This window comes from Beta vulgaris, chromosome 3 (assembly GCF_026745355.1).
Source record: "Beta vulgaris subsp. vulgaris cultivar EL10 chromosome 3, EL10.2, whole genome shotgun sequence".
NCBI lineage: Eukaryota > Viridiplantae > Streptophyta > Magnoliopsida > Caryophyllales > Amaranthaceae > Beta > Beta vulgaris.
The window spans coordinates 31,933,400-31,952,528 of record NC_079204.1 but is presented as its reverse complement, the minus strand read 5'-3'; the positions used below and the strand labels follow the sequence as shown (position 1 = coordinate 31,952,528).

The 19,129-nt window shown below is 46.9% G+C and overlaps 1 protein-coding gene across 1 annotated transcript; it reads left to right on the top strand.

Annotated features, from left to right (window-relative positions):
* Positions 1-3,592: 3,592 nt before the first annotated feature.
* LOC125495597 (KNR4/SMI1 homolog) lies at positions 3,593-4,294 on the top strand. The gene has a single exon (XM_048640362.2). It carries the CDS (start codon positions 3,593-3,595, stop codon positions 4,292-4,294), a length of 702 nt encoding a protein of 233 aa, XP_048496319.2.
* The last annotated feature ends 14,835 nt before the right edge of the window (positions 4,295-19,129 follow it).

Genomic DNA, 19,129 nt, shown 5'->3' with positions numbered 1-19,129 from the left:
GGACGCGGCTCGGATGCGGGCCAATGAGCCCCATGCTTGTCCGAGCCGGTGCCTGCTCTCGCTAAGTCAATCTGGGACTTAGGAGACTTACTCAACCAAAGAGGAGAGCCTCCCTGGGCCGAGTTGGTTGGACGCGGCACGGATGAGGGGCCAATGAGCCCCATGCTTGTCCGAGCCGGTGCCTGCTCTCGCTAAGTCAATCTGGGAGTTAGGAGACTTACTCAACCAAAGAGGAGAGCCTTCTTGGGCTGAGATGGTTGGATGCGGCTCGGATGCGGGGCCAATGAGCCCCATGCTTGTCCGAGCCGGTGCCTGCTCTCGCTAAGTCAATCTGGGACTTAGGAGACTTACTCAACCAAAGAGGAGAGCCTCCTTGGGCCGAGATGGTTGGACGCGGCTCGGATGCGGGGCCAATGAGCCCCATGCTTGTCCGAGCCGGTGCCTGCTCTCGCTAAGTCAATCTGGGACTTAGGAAACTTACTCAACCAAAGAGGAGAGCCTCCTTGGGCCGAGTTGGTTGGACGCGGCACGGATGAGGGGCCAATGAGCCCCATGCTTGTCCGAGCCGGTGCCTGCTCTCGCTAAGTCAATCTGAGACTTAGGAGACTTACTCAACAAAAGAGGAGAGCCTCCTTGGGCCGAGCTGGTTGGACGCGGCTCGGATGCGGGGCCAATGAGCCCCATGCTTGTCCGAGCCGGTGCCTGCTCTCGCTAAGTCAATCTGGGACTTAGGAGACTTACTCAACCAAAGAGGAGAGCCTCCTTGGGCCGAGTTGGTTGGACGCGGCACGGATGAGGGGCAAGTGCCCATGCTTGTCCGAGCCGGTGCCTGCTCTCGCTAAGTCAATCTGGGACTTAGGAGACTTACTCAACCAAAGAGGAGAGCCTCCTTGGGCCGAGATGGTTGGACGCGGCTCGGATGCGGGGCCAATGAGCCGCATGCTTGTCTGAGCCGGTGCCTGCTCTCGCTAAGTCAATCTGGGACTTAGGAGACTTACTCAACCAAAGAGGAGAGCCTCCTTGGGCCGAGTTGGTTGGACGCGACACGGATGAGGGGCCAATGAACCCCATGCTTGTCCGAGCCGGTGCCTGCTCGCTAAGTCAATCTGGGACTTAGGAGACTTACTCAACCAAAGAGAAGAGCCTCCTTGGACCGAGTTGGTTGGACGCGGCACGGATGAGGGGCCAATGAGCCCTATGCTTGTCCGAGCCGGTGCCTAAGATGCTGGACCACTGGCTGAAGTGACCGAGCTGATAACCTTGAGCTGATGAACTAGCAATCTTGAGCTGGTGAACTTAATAGTTTCTTGAAACCCAAAATGCCACGTGGCAACGGTGGATTATTGGGGTGCTTGAAAACATGGTGGCGATTCAACTTCTGGTCATTTATGACCTTTGTGACGATTGACATTCCTTGGAGCTGTATCTTTTGAATAGTTTTGGGCCATTCGAGAGGCCCATTAAGGTGGCGAAAACGCAGGTCCCGGTCCATATTTCGACGCGGGACACGGAAACCGAGGACTTTTGCCTATATGTAGGGAGAGGGGAGAGATTTTGTCACTTTTACAATTCTCTCCCTCTCTCTAAATTTGAGTTTTCTGCTCTTTCTCTCTACTTTTAGAGCTCTTCTCTCTCTAAGTCCGGGTTCCATCTCTTCGTCCGACCAGGTACGCGCTTTTTCTTTTTCGCTAAGTTTTTCTTCTTTCGTTTAATAAAATCGGCCGACCCCTCCTGTTGATAAATAATGGGGAGCTCGTCCGAGTCAGTGACACCTCCTCACCTCCTTATAATTTAGCCGAGGAAGTGAGAGGTATGGGAATGGTATTGGTGTCAACTTTAATAATTGCCCGGATCCCTCGGCTGTGCCTGAGGCGCTTTCCCTCCCGAGTACTCATTCGCAAGCCGAGGAGGAGGAGGCCGAGGGTACCATCTCTACCCTGGAGGTGTCCCTGGCCTATCCCTCTTCGAGGAGTTACTTAGACAGATATTTGTCTGATGGTGTAGTTAGGATAACTATGCCGGGAGAAGAAGGTGAAGCTTCGACGTCCGGGCGGCTTGTATATCCGGAGATAGATCCCAAAGGCGGACCGGGAGCGAAGTTCCCCCTTCCGTCATTAATAAAGGCTCTGCTAGAGGACGCCCGAGGCCAAGCGGCCAAGTTTCAAATAAAGGACCCCTACTTTGGTCCGACCCGATGCCAGCCATACCATCCTGACTCCACCTCCCGGATGCACCGCCTTTTATTACAAGGCCATGGAGATGGGATTGAGGTTCCCGCTGACCCAGTTCGAAAAGGACATTCTGAACGCCTACAATTTGTGCCTGGGTCAGCTTTCTCCGAACTCGTGGGGTGGAATCTTGGCTGTCCAGGTAATCTGTGACATTATTGGAGTTAAGCCGACCCTCACTCTTTGGCGGCACATGTACAAGTTGTTCGAGATGCCAGCCGAGGATCATGGTCCGGGCTGGTGGTGCTTCCAGGCTCGGCGGGGTTACCGAACAGTCCTTGATCTTCCCACATCTCAGAAGGGGTTCCGCCGAGGGTTTGCTTTTGTATACCACGGAGGGGAATGGGGCATCCCCACCGTGCCTCCATTGGCCGAGCCAAACCATTGCTTAAATTTCAAGGTGCCTGAGCTATCCGACGAGGAAGCTGTGGCTGCTATTTATATGCAACTGGAGGCCAAGATATGGATGGTGGCGAAGTCTTTGTAGCGGGAACTGGCTCTCGAGCTGCAAACTATTCAAGAACGAGCATTTCTTGGCGGCATTTGGCCTGAGTCCGGCCTTTCCTAAGGGTAATTCGGCAAGAGGGGGTCCGGTTGACTTGTTTTTATTGTATTATTTGACATATTTTCTAACTCTTTTTTCCTTTTGCAGAAGCTTCTCTAGCATTCATTAAGGAAACCGACCAGGAGATGGCCGAACGATTGACTTCCGCTGCTCTGAAAGCTGCTAGGATCAGGGCCGAGATGAAGGCCAACAAAATCAACAAACCCTCCAAGCCAAAGGTAAGCACCCTTTCCATCCGACCTGGTTCAGACTTACATTTTATTCTCACCAACTCTTTGTTATTTTATAGGATCCTTCCAACCCTAACCAGGAAGTGCAAGGAGAGGACGGAGGAGAGGGTAGAGCTGACTGAGAAGGCTCTGGCCAAGGCTCGGGCCGAGAAGGAGGCCTCGGCGAAGAAGGCCAGGAAAGAGCCTTCGGTCGAGGTCAACAGCCCTCGGCCAGGGTCCGGGGATGACAACACTCATGTCTCCGTCCATCCCTCGGATTTCGAGCCTGTTCGCAGTCCTGGCTATGTGCCAGGGGATCCCACACTGAGCAGGCGATGTCCGAGGCGCCTCTCCCGTTTACTCAGCTCTCTAAGACTGAGAAGAAATAAAGGATCAGCGATGCGCTGGAGATCCTCTGTACTCAAGCCGACCGTGATCATATCAGGGCGGTTAACGAGAGGAACGAGTCAAGCGAGCTCTTCGCTCCTGGATGGACGTAAGTAAATTTCTTTTACTTTGCCTTTTACTTCGCCTTTTATTTCTCAACTTCCTCTTCTCAACTGGCTTTGCTTTGGAAGTTTTCTATCTGAATGACCAAAGTGGCCGAGGACCGGCTTGCTTTGGTCCAAGAGGTCCAGGATCTGAGAAGGGCGGCTCGGACGCACTTAGACGAGCTTTATCAGGCCAAGGAGGCCAAGCGTCTGGCCGAGCTACGACTGGATGAGGCCAACACCAAAATCACCAAGGGTGAGGCGGCTTGGAAGCAGGAGAAGGAAGATTGGAAAGTGGAGAGGGCCAACCTTTCCCTGGCCAAAGAAAACGCCGAGTCTGCCAAGGTTGCGGCCGAGTCCAAACAGGCTCGAGTCGGGAGCGACTTGGAGAGGGTCAAGTTCAAACTCTCCACTGCTGAGGCTCAACTGAAGGAGGCCCAGGCGGCAGTTTCCCGCTCCCAGGAGGAGTGGTTCAAAGCTTGGCAGGCTTCGGATGATTGCACCGAATTCTGCGCCGAGGTGGGCCAGTCTTCCCACAAAATGGGCGAGGATGAGGCATTCACCAAGCTCAGGGAGGCTCTGGCCGACTCCTGCCCTGAAGCTGACTGGAATTCCGTCTGGTCGCGCTACCAGGAGTTGGCCGATGCCGAGGCGGCCGTCATCAAAGCGAAAATGGCCGAGGAGATGAGCTCGGATGATGAGGACGATGATGACGAAGAAGCTGCCAACACCGAGCCGCCTCCAGGGAAAGCTGTCGCGCAACCTGATGCTGAGCAACCTGCTGCCGGCCCCTCCACTTAGCTGCTTTAGGATTTGTCTCTTAGTTTTGGCCATGTTGGCTTTTTTGCTTTAATCCTTGTATTTTTTGTAAACTTTTGGTTGTATTTTGCAACTCTGATCAATTGGAATACAACTACTATTTTGCAACTTGTTCATTTGCACTATTTTTGTTATTTTGCAATATCACAACATATAAATATACAATGACTGGTTAAGTCTGTTTGCCTTTTGATCAAAATAATAAGACTGGCTAAGTCTTTTTCATTTCGGGGTAGAAACCCGACTTGATACATGGACTGGTTAAGTCCGAGTTACATTGATTTGCTGCTAAACCGACCAGGTAGCGCTGGCTTACAATATGCCCCTATTGCAAGTAACAAAAAGAAATTAAACATAGAATCTTTTGAGATTGTCTAAGTTCCAAGGTCGAGCCAGGGGACCCCTTCGGGAGATTCGAGTCGGAATGTCCCTGGCTTGATGACCTCTGTAACCTTGTAAGGGCCGTCCCAATTTGCCCCCAACTTCCCTTTGAGATGGGAAAGTCCGGTGGCTTCACCTTTCGGACGACCCAGTCCCTAGCTGATTGGCCGAGGCTTTACCCGCGTTAAAGTGCCTTGTGATTTTTGCTTGTACCGGATGGCTGCAGAAGCATTGCCCGTGTTTCTGGCAACAGGTCTAAGTTGACGGGTTTTTCTTCTTGTTTTGGTCAACTCATAGAATGTCATCCGAGGGAGAGGATTCCACCTCGACCGGAAGGACAGCTTCGCTACCATAGACCAAGCCGAAAGGGGAGTGCCCCGTGGCTTCTTTCACTGTTGTTCGAGCCGACCAGAGTACTCCGGGTAGGTCGTCTACCCATGCCCCTTTAGCTGCATCAAGGGATTTCTTGATTCCCTTTAGGACAATTTTATTGGCTGACTCGGCTTGCCCGTTGGTCTGAGGGCGGGAGACGCCGAAACCTTGTTTGAATGCCGAACCGGGCACAATACTCTCGAGTCGGCCCGCTGTTGAACTGTCGGCCATTGTCCATACCAAGGCTCTTGGAATTCCGAACCGGGTGATGATATTCCTCCATATGAACAGCTGGACCTGCTTGTCAGTAATTGACGCCAGTGGCTCGGCTTCGGTCCACTTGGTGAAGTAATCAATAGCCACAATTAGGAACTTCCTTTGCCCAGAAGCTGGGGGAAAAGGTCCGAGCAAGTCCATGCCCCACTTGTCGAAGGGCAGGACTGCTTGAATGGTGGTGAGGGGAGTGGCAGGCGCCCTTGGTATGTCCGAGTGAATCTGGCAGGAGGGACACCGGACTAAGTCCGAGGCGTCAGCTTTCAAAGTAGGCCAATAGTACCCTGCCCTTATGCCTTTCCGGCTATGGTTCGGCCCCCTTGATGGCTTCCGCAGGCTCCTTGGTGTATTTCCCGGAGGACATAATTTCCTTCCTCGGGGTTATACATTTGAGGAGGGGATGAGTGAAGGACTTTTTATAGAGCTGCCTTTCATGCCAAAGGAACCAACCTGATTATGCTTAACCGGTCGGCTTCTTTAGGATCACTGGGTAAGGTCCCGTCTCGCAAGTACTCCACAATTTCGCCCATCCAGTTTGAGGAACGATTGAGTACGAGCTGCTCTTTGGCATTTATGCTAGGCTCCTTCAATACTTCCCAAGTTATGGTTCTGGGGGCCGACCCTTCAGCAGAACTAGCCATCCGAGCCAGTGCATCAGCTTGCTGTTTTCCGAGCGAGGAATGTGGGTAATCCGGAATCCGGACAACCTTCCAATGACAGCTCGGGCTTTGGCCAAGTACATCCTCATGTTGTCCTCCTTGGCCTCATAGTCTCCGAAATCTGACCCACTATGAGTTGTGAGTCGGACTTGGCTATGACTGATGTTGCCCAGCTAGGATGCATAGCTGTATCCGAGGATGAGGGCCTCATACTCGGCTTCATTGTTAGATCCGAGAAACTCGAACTTAACAGCATATTCAATTTTTTCCCGACCGGGGTTTGATGACCAGCCCGCTCCACAACCACTCTTTGTGGATGACCCATCAACAAGCAACTCCCACTCCTCTTGCGAACCGACCGGGGTCGAGTTGCGCATTCAGTGATGAAGTCAGCGAGTGCTTGGGCCTTGATGCCCTTCGGGCTCGAATCGAGCCCAAAATCTGCTAACTGGTCTGCCCAATCGCTCATCCGACTCGAGTGATTTCTATTCTCAATAAGCTTCCGGAGCGGTTGTCCGGTTAGGACTTTGATGGGATGTGCTTGGAAATAGGGCTTGAGCTTCCGGCTCGCCATTACTAAGGCAAAGACCATTTTTTCAACATCGCTGTACTTCGCCTCGGCCCCCCTATAGGCGTGGCTGATGAAGTAACAGGATGTTGCTTTCCTTCTCGCTCGGCTATTAGGACGCGCTAAGAGCGTAGTCCGAGACAGCCAAGTAAATGAACAGGGGTTCCCCCGGCAAGGGGGAGATCAGTTTGGCAAAGATGCCAAGTGATTCTTGAGGCAGTGAAGGCTTGCTCGGCTTCTCGTCCCATGCGAACTCTTTTCGCTTCAGGGCCTTGAAGAACAACAAGCTCTATCGCCGACCGGGAGAGGAACGACCGAGGCCGCTAAGCAGCCGGTTAGGCGCTGTACTTCCCGAACTTCCGAGGGATTTCATTCTCTAAGACCGCTTTGATTTTGTCCGGGTTGGCTTCTTCCTCTCTCATCCACTAGAAATCCGAGGCACTTTCCTCCTTTAACTCCGAAGACACATTTTTTGGGTTGAGCATCATTCGGTATTTCCTTAGGGTGCTCAGCGTTTCTTTCAGATCTGCAGGGTGATCCGACTGGGCCTTGCTTTTGACTATCATATCGTCAACGTATACCTCAATGTTCCGACCCAATTGGTCGCTGAAGATTTTGTTGACGGTTCGCTGATATGTGCCCCGGCATTTTTGAGGCCGAACGGCATCATTTGTAGCAGTAGACACCCTGAGGAGTGAAATGCCGTATGAACCCTATCCTTCTCGGCCATGGGAATTTGATGATAGCCGCATTTGCATCCATGAAGCTGAGAAGGGCGTGCCCTGCCGTTGAATCGACCAGCCTATCGATCTTTGGCAGAGGGTGATTGTCTTTTGGGCAGGCTTTGTTTAAGTCGGTGAAATCGACACACATTCGCCATGCCCCACTCGGCTTTTTGACCAATACCACGTTGGCCAGCCATCCGAGTATTGACATTCTTCTATGAAACCCGCTTCGAGCAGCTTCTTGACTCTGCGCTGCTGCGGCATTTCTTTCGGGACCTTGGTGCCTGAGCTTTTCTTGATTGGTCTGAACCCCTCTTTGATGTTAAGCTCATGACACATGATTTTCGGGTCGAGCCCGGCATTTCTGTGGCCTCATAGGCGAAGACATCTTGGTACTCCGTGAGCACTCGGATGATATCTTGCCTTGTTTGGGGGTCCATGGCCTTGCCTACCCTGACAGTCCGACCGGGGTCCTGGCCGATCGCGACTTCTTCGTCATCCTCGGCTGGCTGAGGACTTCTATTGCTTGGGGTTTTCAGTTATGTACACCCCGAGGCTGTTGAGGGCTGACCCCCTTCGTATTTTCTTTTTTATCGAGTCCTTTTGGACGTCGTTATTTTTTGAGGCTATTCACATAGCACTCTCTTGCGGCCTGTTGGTCGCCTTGAATTTTTCCTACCTTCCCGTCATCAGTCTCAAACTGCAAGAGGAGCTGGTAGGTGGAGATGGCGGCCTTGGCTTTGTTTAGCATGGGCCTCCCCATTATTATGTTGTAAGGCAAAGGGATGTCTACCACCAAGAAGTCGATCGGTAGGCTTCTCCCCTTACCCTTTTCACCCATCCGAGTGGGTAATTTTATTGATCCGACCGGGGACAGAGTTGCCCCCGAAGCCTATGAGCGGCTGAGCCATGGGGGTAACATCCCGTTCGGTGTACTTCACTTTTTGAGGCAGTCAAGGGTGAATATCAGCGGATGACCCACTATCCACCAATACCCTCTTCACCTTTGTATTGCTACCTTGAGCTCGATGACTAGGGGGTCGTCGTGCGGAACTGCAACGTCCGACTGGGTTCCCCGAAGGTCATGACGGGGCCACTGCTCGGGGAGCTGGACATCAAGTACCTGATGTTTAGGTTTGGAGGTGAGCCTTGCGTGCTCGGCCGGTTAGGCCTCCCGACGCGAATCCTCCAGCGATGACACCAATGAATCCTTCCGTGTCCCCGCTGTTCGACTGACCCACCTTTTGCTTCCCTTTTCTCGCTCGACGCTTTAGGTAGTGTTGAGCTTGCCCTGGTCGGCCAAACCTCTCAAGGATTTCTTGAGCTCTCGACAGTCTTGGTGGTGTGCCACATTCCTTGTGGTAGTCCACCATAAGCTTTTATCCCTCCGAGACGATGATGTCCGGATGGGCGTTGGCCTGGGAAGCCAATTTTTGTTCCGGATGTCAAAGTAGATTCTCTTCCGGTTTTTATTGAATCGGGGGTCGTTGCCATTATCGGTGAGCCGATCCCCTCGGCCCCCGTTCTTTGATGTTTAGGCTGACCCAGGTGACCTCCTTCATCTTTTCTCTTCTTGCCACCCTCATCCGAGTAACGGCAGATATCCGTTGCCTGGATGAATCTTTGGGCCCAGCCATGGCTTCCGAGTAAGTTTTACTTCATTCTCGGCCAATGACCATCTGAGCCGACCCGGTTGGAGCCGGACATGAGGGCAGCGAAGGCTACAGCGTCCTGTAGGTCGGTTATTTTGGAGACTCCTCGTTGAACCTCTTATATTAGTCCGACAAGGATTCATTCTTGTCTTGCTTCACCCCCATGAGTGAAGGCTGGTTTTTCTTTGCCTCTTTCCAGCTAGAACTGGTGGATGAAGAGGGTTCCAGTATGGCGAAGTCAGTGATGACCCCCGCCGGATTCTTGGAACCAATTGAGAGCCAGACCTTTGAGGGTGGTGGGAAGAACGGCACCAAGTGGCCTCGCAACTTGTCTGACGCTCATTTGAGCCTTGTAACTAGCCATATGATCATCTGGGTCGGTTAGGCCCGCAAATGGCTCGATCAGGGGGTTTTGATTTTCCCGGGGTTGGGTCCCTAGGATTTTTGTGAAGGGGATCAGGAACTTGAGCCCCCTCCAGTTAGCCTAGGAGGCTGAGAATGAGCCGAGTCCCCTTGGCCCTCTCGGTCATTTGCTTTCTTCTTGAGGAACTCCCGGGCGTCATAGCCTTGGCTGAGGCGCTTCTTGTTGTTAAGGAATTCTCGGGCATCTTGGGGTTTCCGACCCGCCCCCCCCTTGGGGATTTAGATACATGGGTTCTGCATGCAGAGGGCCGACCCCTGTCGCGCGACTTTTCTTTTCCCGGTGGCTGGGTCTCTCGCATCGGACCGTGGCCGGCTAGGCTGCGGATCCGATTAGAACGAGAGTGTCCCTCTGGGAGCGGACGACTGTGCGCTCTCTGGGCTCATGCTGATTGAGCGGGACGACTTGTTGCGGCTGCCTCTTGGAGCATGGCCATCATGTCCATCATGCCCTTTTGGAAAGTTTCCTGGAGCTGAGCCGTGATAAGGGCCAGGTCAGACGCAAAGAGCGGCTGAGGCTCCACATGCTGAATCTGTTGGGAGACCGACCGAGGGTCCAGAGTTTGGACGGTGGGTGACCTCCGACCCGAGAGGGGTCTGCTCGGCCTCCCTATTTGCGCGGTGAGTGGCCTCTCTCGGCGAGGGATTGGGGGTTCCCGATTATGCGCGGGCGAGTGGCCTCTCTCTGGCCGAGGACTGGTCGAGGCTTGCTTGCCGCGAGTGTTTTTGGTTGGTGCCATTGTCAATTGGCGTTCGAGCTGAGTAGCTGAGTGAATAAATCTTAATGGAGTGGTGGCGAAGTAACTTTTTGTACTATCCCCACAGACGGCGCCAAACTGTTTCTGTCTAGAAATTAAGGTCTATTCCTTTGCTTAGGGAATACCGGGTCAGATTCGAATGTCCTGAGTCCAAAGTCCGTACGCCGGAATCCTGCAAAAGTAATGGTTAGACTGCCCCGGGGGTTGTTCCGGGATCGCCTCTCCGACGCTCAAGTCAGTGATCAAGCTTAGAGAGATAAAGTCTAGAGAGAGATGCTCTGGTTTGTTAGGTAAGAATTCAATACCTTCTCATTGATGAGGGGTTGAGTATTTATAGTGCTTGGGATATCCCAACTGTAGGCCAGCTGGAAGGCACTGACAGCTGGGAGGCACTATCACAGGTGGGCCATCTGGAGGCTTAAGGCTTTGTTGGGTTTGAATTGTCCCTAGCTGGCCTAGCTTAGGAAATAAGCCCAAACAAGTAAGTTTATTCCTTGCTTTCACTCTTATCTTTTTTTTTGCTCCGAATAAATTGTTCAAATGAATCACAAATTCTTACTCTATTCACACTTTTTTACAAATTTTTATTGTTGTTTTTTATTGTTTTTAAATTTTTATGGTGTTTATGGTCAATTTGACGAATTTCCCAAACACTAGGTTTCCCCTAATCCTGTTGCATTGCACGTGAATCTGCCTCTTCATCGATCTAATTGATCCAAGTCGTTCATCCTCCGATTTTCTGGTGAAATTTGAAATTCAGGGTTTCGATCCAAGTCACTCACATCCATGAATGAAGATTAGTATGCCCTCTCTTACTTTATATAATTTTAATTTTTATTCTAATTTGAAATTAATTTTACTTGATTGAAGTATGTAAAAATGCTATTATCTCTGTTAAGATTTAGCATTTAGTAACAACTGGCTGGTTTGCATTACATTGGTTCTCCTTTGCTTTCCAGGTTGTGAATGAACCTGCAGATGCACACTGTCCTGTTGTTGAGATATCAACTTTGTCCAAACTCAGTTGTTTGAGCTGCTACAAGTTTAGTAAGAATCAAATAGCTAGTTAGTGTATGGGATGTGACTACGCGCCAGGTAACAAATTCCTAGTTGATTAGATATTGTAATTTGCTTTCCATTTTATGATACTTGGTTTTTCCTATGATTTTTGTACATTTCTTTCTGTTTAACCATTATGCAAAGTGTGATGGAGTATGAAGAGCATGAAAAACGGGCATGGAGTGTCTATTTCTCGTGCACAGAACCTTCAATGCTTGTATCTGGAAGTGATCACTGTAAGGTATTTGATCTGTCATTGGGAAGCTTTTGATGCTTAATTTTATATCACATCTAATCTCAGAAGAACGTGATCCGAGGTCTGAACAATAAGGGAGCATGATCAATTGTCCTTGTTAGTTATGTTGTGTGCATATGGTGGTAGTTCTGTTGTGTGCTTGGGTATTGTGGGAAAAATTGGAGAATGAGGTTGAAACCATTTCCTTTAGGCTGGCATTGTTGAATAATAAATGGTCCAAACTCCAAATGGAAGTGGAGAAACAATAAGCCAGTATTGAGTTTGGTTAGGTCAGGAACTGTTCAAGGTCACCCTTTCTTTCCACTAATGTTATGGCGAATGCTGGTCTGAGTGTAGTTATGTTTTTTGATGATTTTCTTAGAAACCTAGTTTTATCGTTTAAGGGCAAAACAACTAGGGAATATATTCAGTATAAATTTTATCTCAGGTAATACAAATTTACTTTTTATTGACGTCAATCCTTTGTTCATGTGCCAGTTGCTTTTTGGAACCATTATCAGGAGTTAAAAGTGGAGCTCCTTACCCTTTTGGCATTATTACTCTAATTTTAGGACTTTTGGAAAATATGGTTGAGTAAAGCCAGTCTTGAGAAATGATAATCTCACTTGCTTTTCAACTGAAGTATGGTTTAGTCCTTTTTAATACTTTATGTTCTTGAGCAAGTTAAGAAGGATGAAGTCAATGATGTACTTTCTGATTTTATATTGTGTGGCCTTCATTTTGCATTGTTACTCCTTGTGTTTGTTCTTTTCTGATTTTTCCACTTGAAGACCCGATTTGATCAGGTATAACCCAACAAGGCTTTTGATTTTTCATATCAATTAACATAGCTGAAGCATGATACTAATTTCATTTTTTCAAAAAAGAAGCATGATAATAATTAGTAAGAAGGTTAGTCACCCTTTCTTCCATGAGATCTCCTTGGAAACTATATGAAACCAGATCTTGTGAGAATTAGAAGTCACCTTTAGGAATCTAGTTGCATGTAATTTTGAGTTACAAGTGGATATTATGAGAGAATAATATGGACACAAAAAACCCAAATAACATTTAAAAAGGTATATCTTTAAAGGCACGACCTTAGAGGGTTTTGCAGTGCGCAAACAACGAGAGAAGGGTTAAGTATTCGCTTGGAAATACTTGAAAAAAAAATCCATTAAGCATGAGTTCAACATAAAAATCAATATTCAACTCTCTTCATAATAAAGTATATAAGTCCTCTTGTATAGGGTTGTTTGACTAACATAAACCCTAAAACAAATACTCCCTCTGTCCCAAAATATAGTTCCTGTTCTGTTTACACAGTCTTCATGACATACTACTTCTCACCAATGATATTTTCTATTTCGTATTAGTAAAAAATATAAAAAGTTGATATTATGAATGTATACATTGTGACGTATCTAACAAGACTCTACATGAATATGTTATTTTATATACGTTAGTGAGAGTATTTAGTCAAAGTTTTAAAAGTTTGACTCTCAAAATAAAAACAGAAACTATATTTTGGGACGGAGGGAGTAGAACTCTAAGAATAATAAACTCCTAATAAAAAAATCTATCGATGTCAAAGTGATAAAAAATTCCAAAATTTCTTATAGTACGATGAAACAAGCTAATTATATTTTTAATTATCTTTATATACATAGATACCTTATGATCTTAACTAAACAAATATAATGGCAACTCACTAAACCACTAAATCTTGGGATCCACTCCAGCTTGTGTAAGAGCTCAAATAATTGGTTTCATCTGATCACATTGGCCAAGTGGTGTCTATCTTGTTTCTGTGAGTGAGAAACTTTGTTCCGTGTTTGTTAACCATTGCTGATTCTGAACAAGTGTATGGAAATACTCCCTCCAGTTTTGATTAGTTTAAATAAAATATTAATTTATTGCATACTATATTGAAATTCATGTTGTGGACGGGTATATCAAAGTGAGCAGCTCTTAGAATTTCCTTTAACATTGTCATGGAAAACAATGTTGTTTCTTTTATTTTTTTCTCTTGCAAATGGACAGAGATTAGTATACCCTACAAGCTGTGAACATCTTAAATTGTAAATTAGAGCTTATGCATAAGGGTTTCTCTCACAATCTTGTGAACATGTTTTTGGATAAAATAGGAGTGTGTAAACGATGCTTAGAGATTGCTAGTTACTTTGTAGTCACGACAAATAACTGTATGCAAATGCTTTGTTTCTTGACTTTATGGATACTGGATACATCATAGTATATGAGGGCATGCTTTCAATTTATCTAATCTGAGTACTCTTAGCCATTTGACCTAACTGGTTGTATGCATTTTTATCTAGTGTCTCCTAGATAATGATTGATATATGCTGCCACTACGACGCTGTGTTGGGCTGTTGTCTTTTCCTATGGTCATTTTAAATAGCAATATATATGCCTTAGATAGTTGGATGGCTTCCACTGTGGAATTATTATAGGTTTTTATCTATGCATGCACATCTTTTTTCAATTTTAATAAGTTATCTCTATCTATCATCTGGTTAAACGTTGCAGCATGAGTTATCAGTACACTCACTGAGTAAGGTGCAACTCTTAAATTCCTATTATTTGAAATTTTTAGTAGTGGCTGGTGCTTTCGTGACTTGGTTAAAAATGTGATTGTCATCTGGCAGAATAAGCTAGATTGAATTATGTTTTCTACAGTTGAAACCGAATGTGGACTGAAAAAGGAATCAAGTGGCATCGTCCTTGATAACATGATGACTGAAAGGCAAGTGGAATATGAGTGGTTATCACAAATAATGCTCTGCATGGCTCTCAACCGGTCGATGTTAATGCTAAAATAGTTGGCCGGATTTGGCTATTGATTGGTTGTCGATGATATTGAATGCCCTCTGGACTGTTATTAGGATTCTACAAAGTGAAGGTCAAACATTTGCTTCTACTGACTTTATTTGTTCGTCTTGAATGAATTAAATTAGGTGATCGGTATTGGAACTTAGGGAGGTTGCATTTTACTCAAGTGGGTCTGTTAATAAAGCTATAGTTTGACTTTCTGCTATTATTGTTCTTCTCTCTTGCAACTTTGAGGAGGACATGAAGTCATTGAGGAGGGGAAGTCATGAGTGAGTTTTAAAAACTATATATAATTTCAATGAGTGAGGGTTCCAATATCCAAATACAATCATTTGCTGTTATTGAGAGTTGTCGTTATTTGCACTAAAATTCTAGCTTCTTCTTAATATTGAGCAAACTCATCTGTCTTACAAGCTTTTTGCCTTACCTTTGTCTTCATAAAGTGTGTGATGGCCTTTATTTTACCTTATGTCTGGGCACCTACTTCGAAATTGTCCCTATCTCCGTCCCTCATTGATTCTCTTTCCCCTTTGTTTTTGAAAGTTCTTCCTTTGATTATTGATATTGTTTGTTGCTATATAAAATTTATCTGAAGGATTACAGTGGACATCCCCTCTTCTATTATCCTTGCTATTCTTTGATTGTGACATGAGTCTACCCTTTAAAATTCAGATGGGTATGGATCCCATCTATATGTATTTCTTAACTTCTTTATTTTACATAAAAAAAATAGGTGAACATTTGGTTGGATTTGAGAATGATTATATTATTGAGTTTCCATCATGGGCCTTTTCCATTTCCTAAAAATATACGTGCTTCCAATTTGTGTTGCCAGGTGTTGTTCCATTTTCCCAGCAACTTATTGCGACTGAAAGAGCTTGGTGTGCATGGCGTGATTACTTTAATTGATTTTGGTGCACACTTTTTCTGTCTACTAGTTAGATATAGGATTCTTGCTCCTGTTTCTATATTGTTGTAACTTTCTTGATGCAAATAAATGATCTCTGTTTATGAAAAATAATGTGATGTTTGTCCTTTTATCTTTGCTCGAAGAGCAAGTCTTGGGAGGCGGATATGTTTGGTATTGATATTATGCAAGGAGTTCAAGAAACAATGCCCTGAGCATGGTATTATTCCGTCTAGTGGTGTTGCTGTAACAGCAATAACAATTATTTTTTTATAAAAAAAAAGTTCAAGTGCTCCAGTTGTTATGAAAAAACCAGAGCACTTAATTCGCAAGTGCTCTGGTTTTCTCTTAACAACTGGAGCATTTGATGTATTTTGAATATATTAAATTCACAAGTGCTCCGGTTTTTAAGACAACCAGAGCACTTGTAAATTTAAGTGCTCTGGTTTTGAACCGGAACACTTGATAAATGCTCAAGTGCTCGTATGACGTCTGACACAGGTGAAATACGGAGCACTTGTACTGTTTTTAACAGGAGCACTTGATGTTTTTTTCACTAGTGATGCTTAGCTATTTTTTAGCTAAGTGTTGAGCCCCTTTGATTGACCAAGAATGGGTACCAACTCGGGGGATAATAAATGAGCCTTTCAATGTGATCTCGAGTTGGTCATGAGTATGCTTAGCTATTTTTTAGCTAAGTGTTGAACCCCTTGGATGGACCAAGAAGGGGTATCCAACTCGGGAAGGGTTGGGGTGACTAAGTTTGGACGGTGAAGAGCAATGGATTGTTGACTTTGGACTGTTGACCATGGTTCTTTGACTATCCTCTTACAGGACTTTTGGGCCTTAAGGTAAATTGGCCTTGTTCCCGAAATTGTCTTTGGGCTTTTTCCCTTTAGGCCCAAACCTTTTAGGGCCCATTATATGCTCCAGAGATTGCCGTGACGCGAAGGCGGAGATAGCGACTACATATAGAGGTGGAGAGAGAAGATTTCCCTACTTCAAATCATTTGCACTCTTTCTCTCTACAATCTCCTCTTTCTCTCTCTAAATCTTATCACCTCTTTCTGATCCCGAGTCTTCCGAGTGTCTGCGTCCGTTCAGTTCCCGACTGTGATCTTTCGAGAAGTTACGCGTCTTAGTGATCATCTTGTTCCTTTTCTTTATTTGTTTCTAGGCTCTTAGGATGGATCCCGAGTTGGATTATCCGAGGAGATCCGGGGAGGAGATGGGTATCTAGTTAGTACCCGAGTGCCGTGTGCGGATCCTTCGTCAATCCCCGAGGCCGTCCCTTTGCCCAGCCCTTTTGATTCGTTGAGTGAGGAGGACGAAGGAGTAGTTCAAGAGCCGTATGAGGTATCTTTAGCCCATAAACCGTGTAGCTCTAGCTACGTGCGTGGACCGTTTTCTTTCAGAGGGGGTGGTGATGGTGTCTAAGGAGGCTGAGGATGAGGCCCCAACGACCTCGGGGCAAGAGTTTCCTCCCTTGGATCCCGAGGGTGGTCCCCATTTGTATTACCCCGATGCCACGTTTATGAAATACATGGAGAGGAACGCAAAATATGTAGGCTCCAAATTATGGATTCAGGATCCATATTTTATAGTTCAGGCCAAAAGTGCATAATCTGTCTTGACGCCCCATGTCGGGTGTGTTTCCGTATACCACGAAAGTATGCAGATGGGGCTTAGGTTTCCCTTACACCCATTTGTAAAGGAATTATTGAACTGTTATTAACTCATCCTCACCAACTTGCTTCCCAACAATTGGTTAACTATAAATGGGTTTATTTCGGTGTGTGAGCTCCTCGGTGTTGGCCCGAGCTTGCGCTTGTGGCGTAACTTGTTTATTCTCATGTTGGGCCCGACATACCTTCACGGCCCGAGGTGGTTGCGTTTTCAATGTCGAGCTGGATATAAGGTTGTCCGGGATGTTCCATCAAACCAGAAGGGATTTCGTCGCATGTTTTATCACATATATACCAGTGGTGATTAGGGAGTCTCGGTCTTGCCTCACGAGGAGGGGCCGAGATTTCGGTTAAATCAAACGGTCCCCGAGATGTCCCGCGAGCAGGCGATAGTAGGGATCTACATTTCCACCACCCCGAGAATAGCGATGGGTGATCTGGCTTATGTTCCTTCGAATTGGTTGCGTACTCGGCATGAGATCCAGGACGAGATGTTCTTGGCAGCAGTAGGCTTGACTCGTAGTTGCGATAAGGGTACTTAGTCAAATGTGTGAACAATTTTTTAACGCTAAAATTTTAACATTCCCTTTGTTTCAGCTATTGCCCGACTTCGACTTGATCCAGCGATGGCTGAGCGATTTATCAACTGCACTGATTTGGCTGCGAAGCTCTTGGCTAAACTGGATGCGGAGACCACGTCTGTGCCCCCGCCATCTGAAGGTAAATTTCTCTTTTGAACGTTGTATGACTGTTATTGTGTTGTTTTGCCTGGTGTTTAACTTATCCCTATCTCTTCATCAGGATACCGAGGCTAAGAAGGCTAAGAGGCCCCATGTACGCTCCTGGAAGCTGAAGGGGGATGTGGACAAAGCTCAGGCTGTCGAGAAGGCGGCTAAGGCGCCTTCGAAGGTTAGTTCTAAGGCTTCTGATAAGGCCTCCTCGGGTAGCAAGAGAAGGCACGAGGTTGCTACCGAGGGTGTCTTGGTGGAGTATAAGGAGCCTCCACAAAAGCGCTCCCGAGCTGACAAGCTAGGGACCAACGTTCCCTTTACTTCAATCACTAAGGCCCAGAAAATGGCCCGAGTGAGGGCTGCAGCCCAGACTATCTACACGAACGCCGATGATGAGGCCCTTTTGAACCTGGGTCATGGGGAGATCAACACCTTGTACGAATCTTGGCTTGAGGTAAGTACTTAACTCGAGTGTTCCTTTTTATTTCCTGACTTTGAATACTCCTAACGTTTTTATTTGTTCACAGACCTCCATCCGCATGACATCCGTGATCAATCGCTGTTCTCTGTTTGAGAAGGGCGTTGATGAGCTGAAGGACGAGGTGGAAGGCCTGAAGAAGTAGGTCGCGGACAAGGAAGTCGATATCTCCAAGCTCCAAGCCGAGCTCGATTCTCAAAAGGAAACATTTGAGAAGGCTTCCGAGGCCGTTAAGGAGTACGATGCGCTGAGGGAGAATCATAAAATGATACTCGAGGAAATTCATAAAGCGACCATCGAAAGGAATTCCAAGCAAAAAGAGCTTGATGAGCTTCCAATCAAGCTCTCGGGAGCGGAAAAGAAGGCTAAGCGCTTGGCGCGTAAACTTGAAAAAGCTTCCCGAGAGCCATCTGCTCAATCGGGGCATGCTAAGTTCCTGGAGGCATGGAAGAGGTCTCCCGAGGGTTAAGCCTTTCTTGGCCATATGACCTCCCATTCTTACCGCTTGGCGGTTAGGGAGACCAAGGACCGACTGAAGGGAATTCTCGCGGGTCCCAACTTTTCTCTGGACTGGGCGGGGGTCGAGGCTGAGTTTGATGCTTGCATCGCTGAGGAGCAGAAGCTGGAGGCCGAGAAGAAGGCGACTGCTACAAAGGATTCACCTTAGTCCTCTGCTTCGAAGGCTCTCGAGGTCGCTATCACGGCTGCTATCCCGACCTCTAACAAAGCGGAGCCCGAAGATCTCTTGTCGGGGAGTTTTGAGGGTGAAGATGGTGCTGGTAGTACCGACAGTTCTCCCGACAAGACTCATGCTGCTTAGGCTTTTGTTTCTTCGCCCTTTTATCTTTTGTACTTCGATTTGACCTTTGGGAGTTTTGTTCCCCGAGGCCTTTAAGTTGTGCATGAATTTTTTTTGAAAATGATATGTTCGTTTTCCAAGAAATTGTTGATATTATTCGTTGCAACTAACAAAATTGACATCAGAAAACTAACTTTTTGATTATTGCTTGTAATAGTGCCGAACTCTAATAAGGTACTGCTAATGGCCCCGAGTTGTGACAAAT

Bases quoted from the DNA above. Each gene is read 5' to 3' on its own strand.
- LOC125495597 (XM_048640362.2), top strand. From the start codon at position 3,593: ATGACCAAAGTGGCCGAGGACCGGCTTGCTTTGGTCCAAGAGGTCCAG.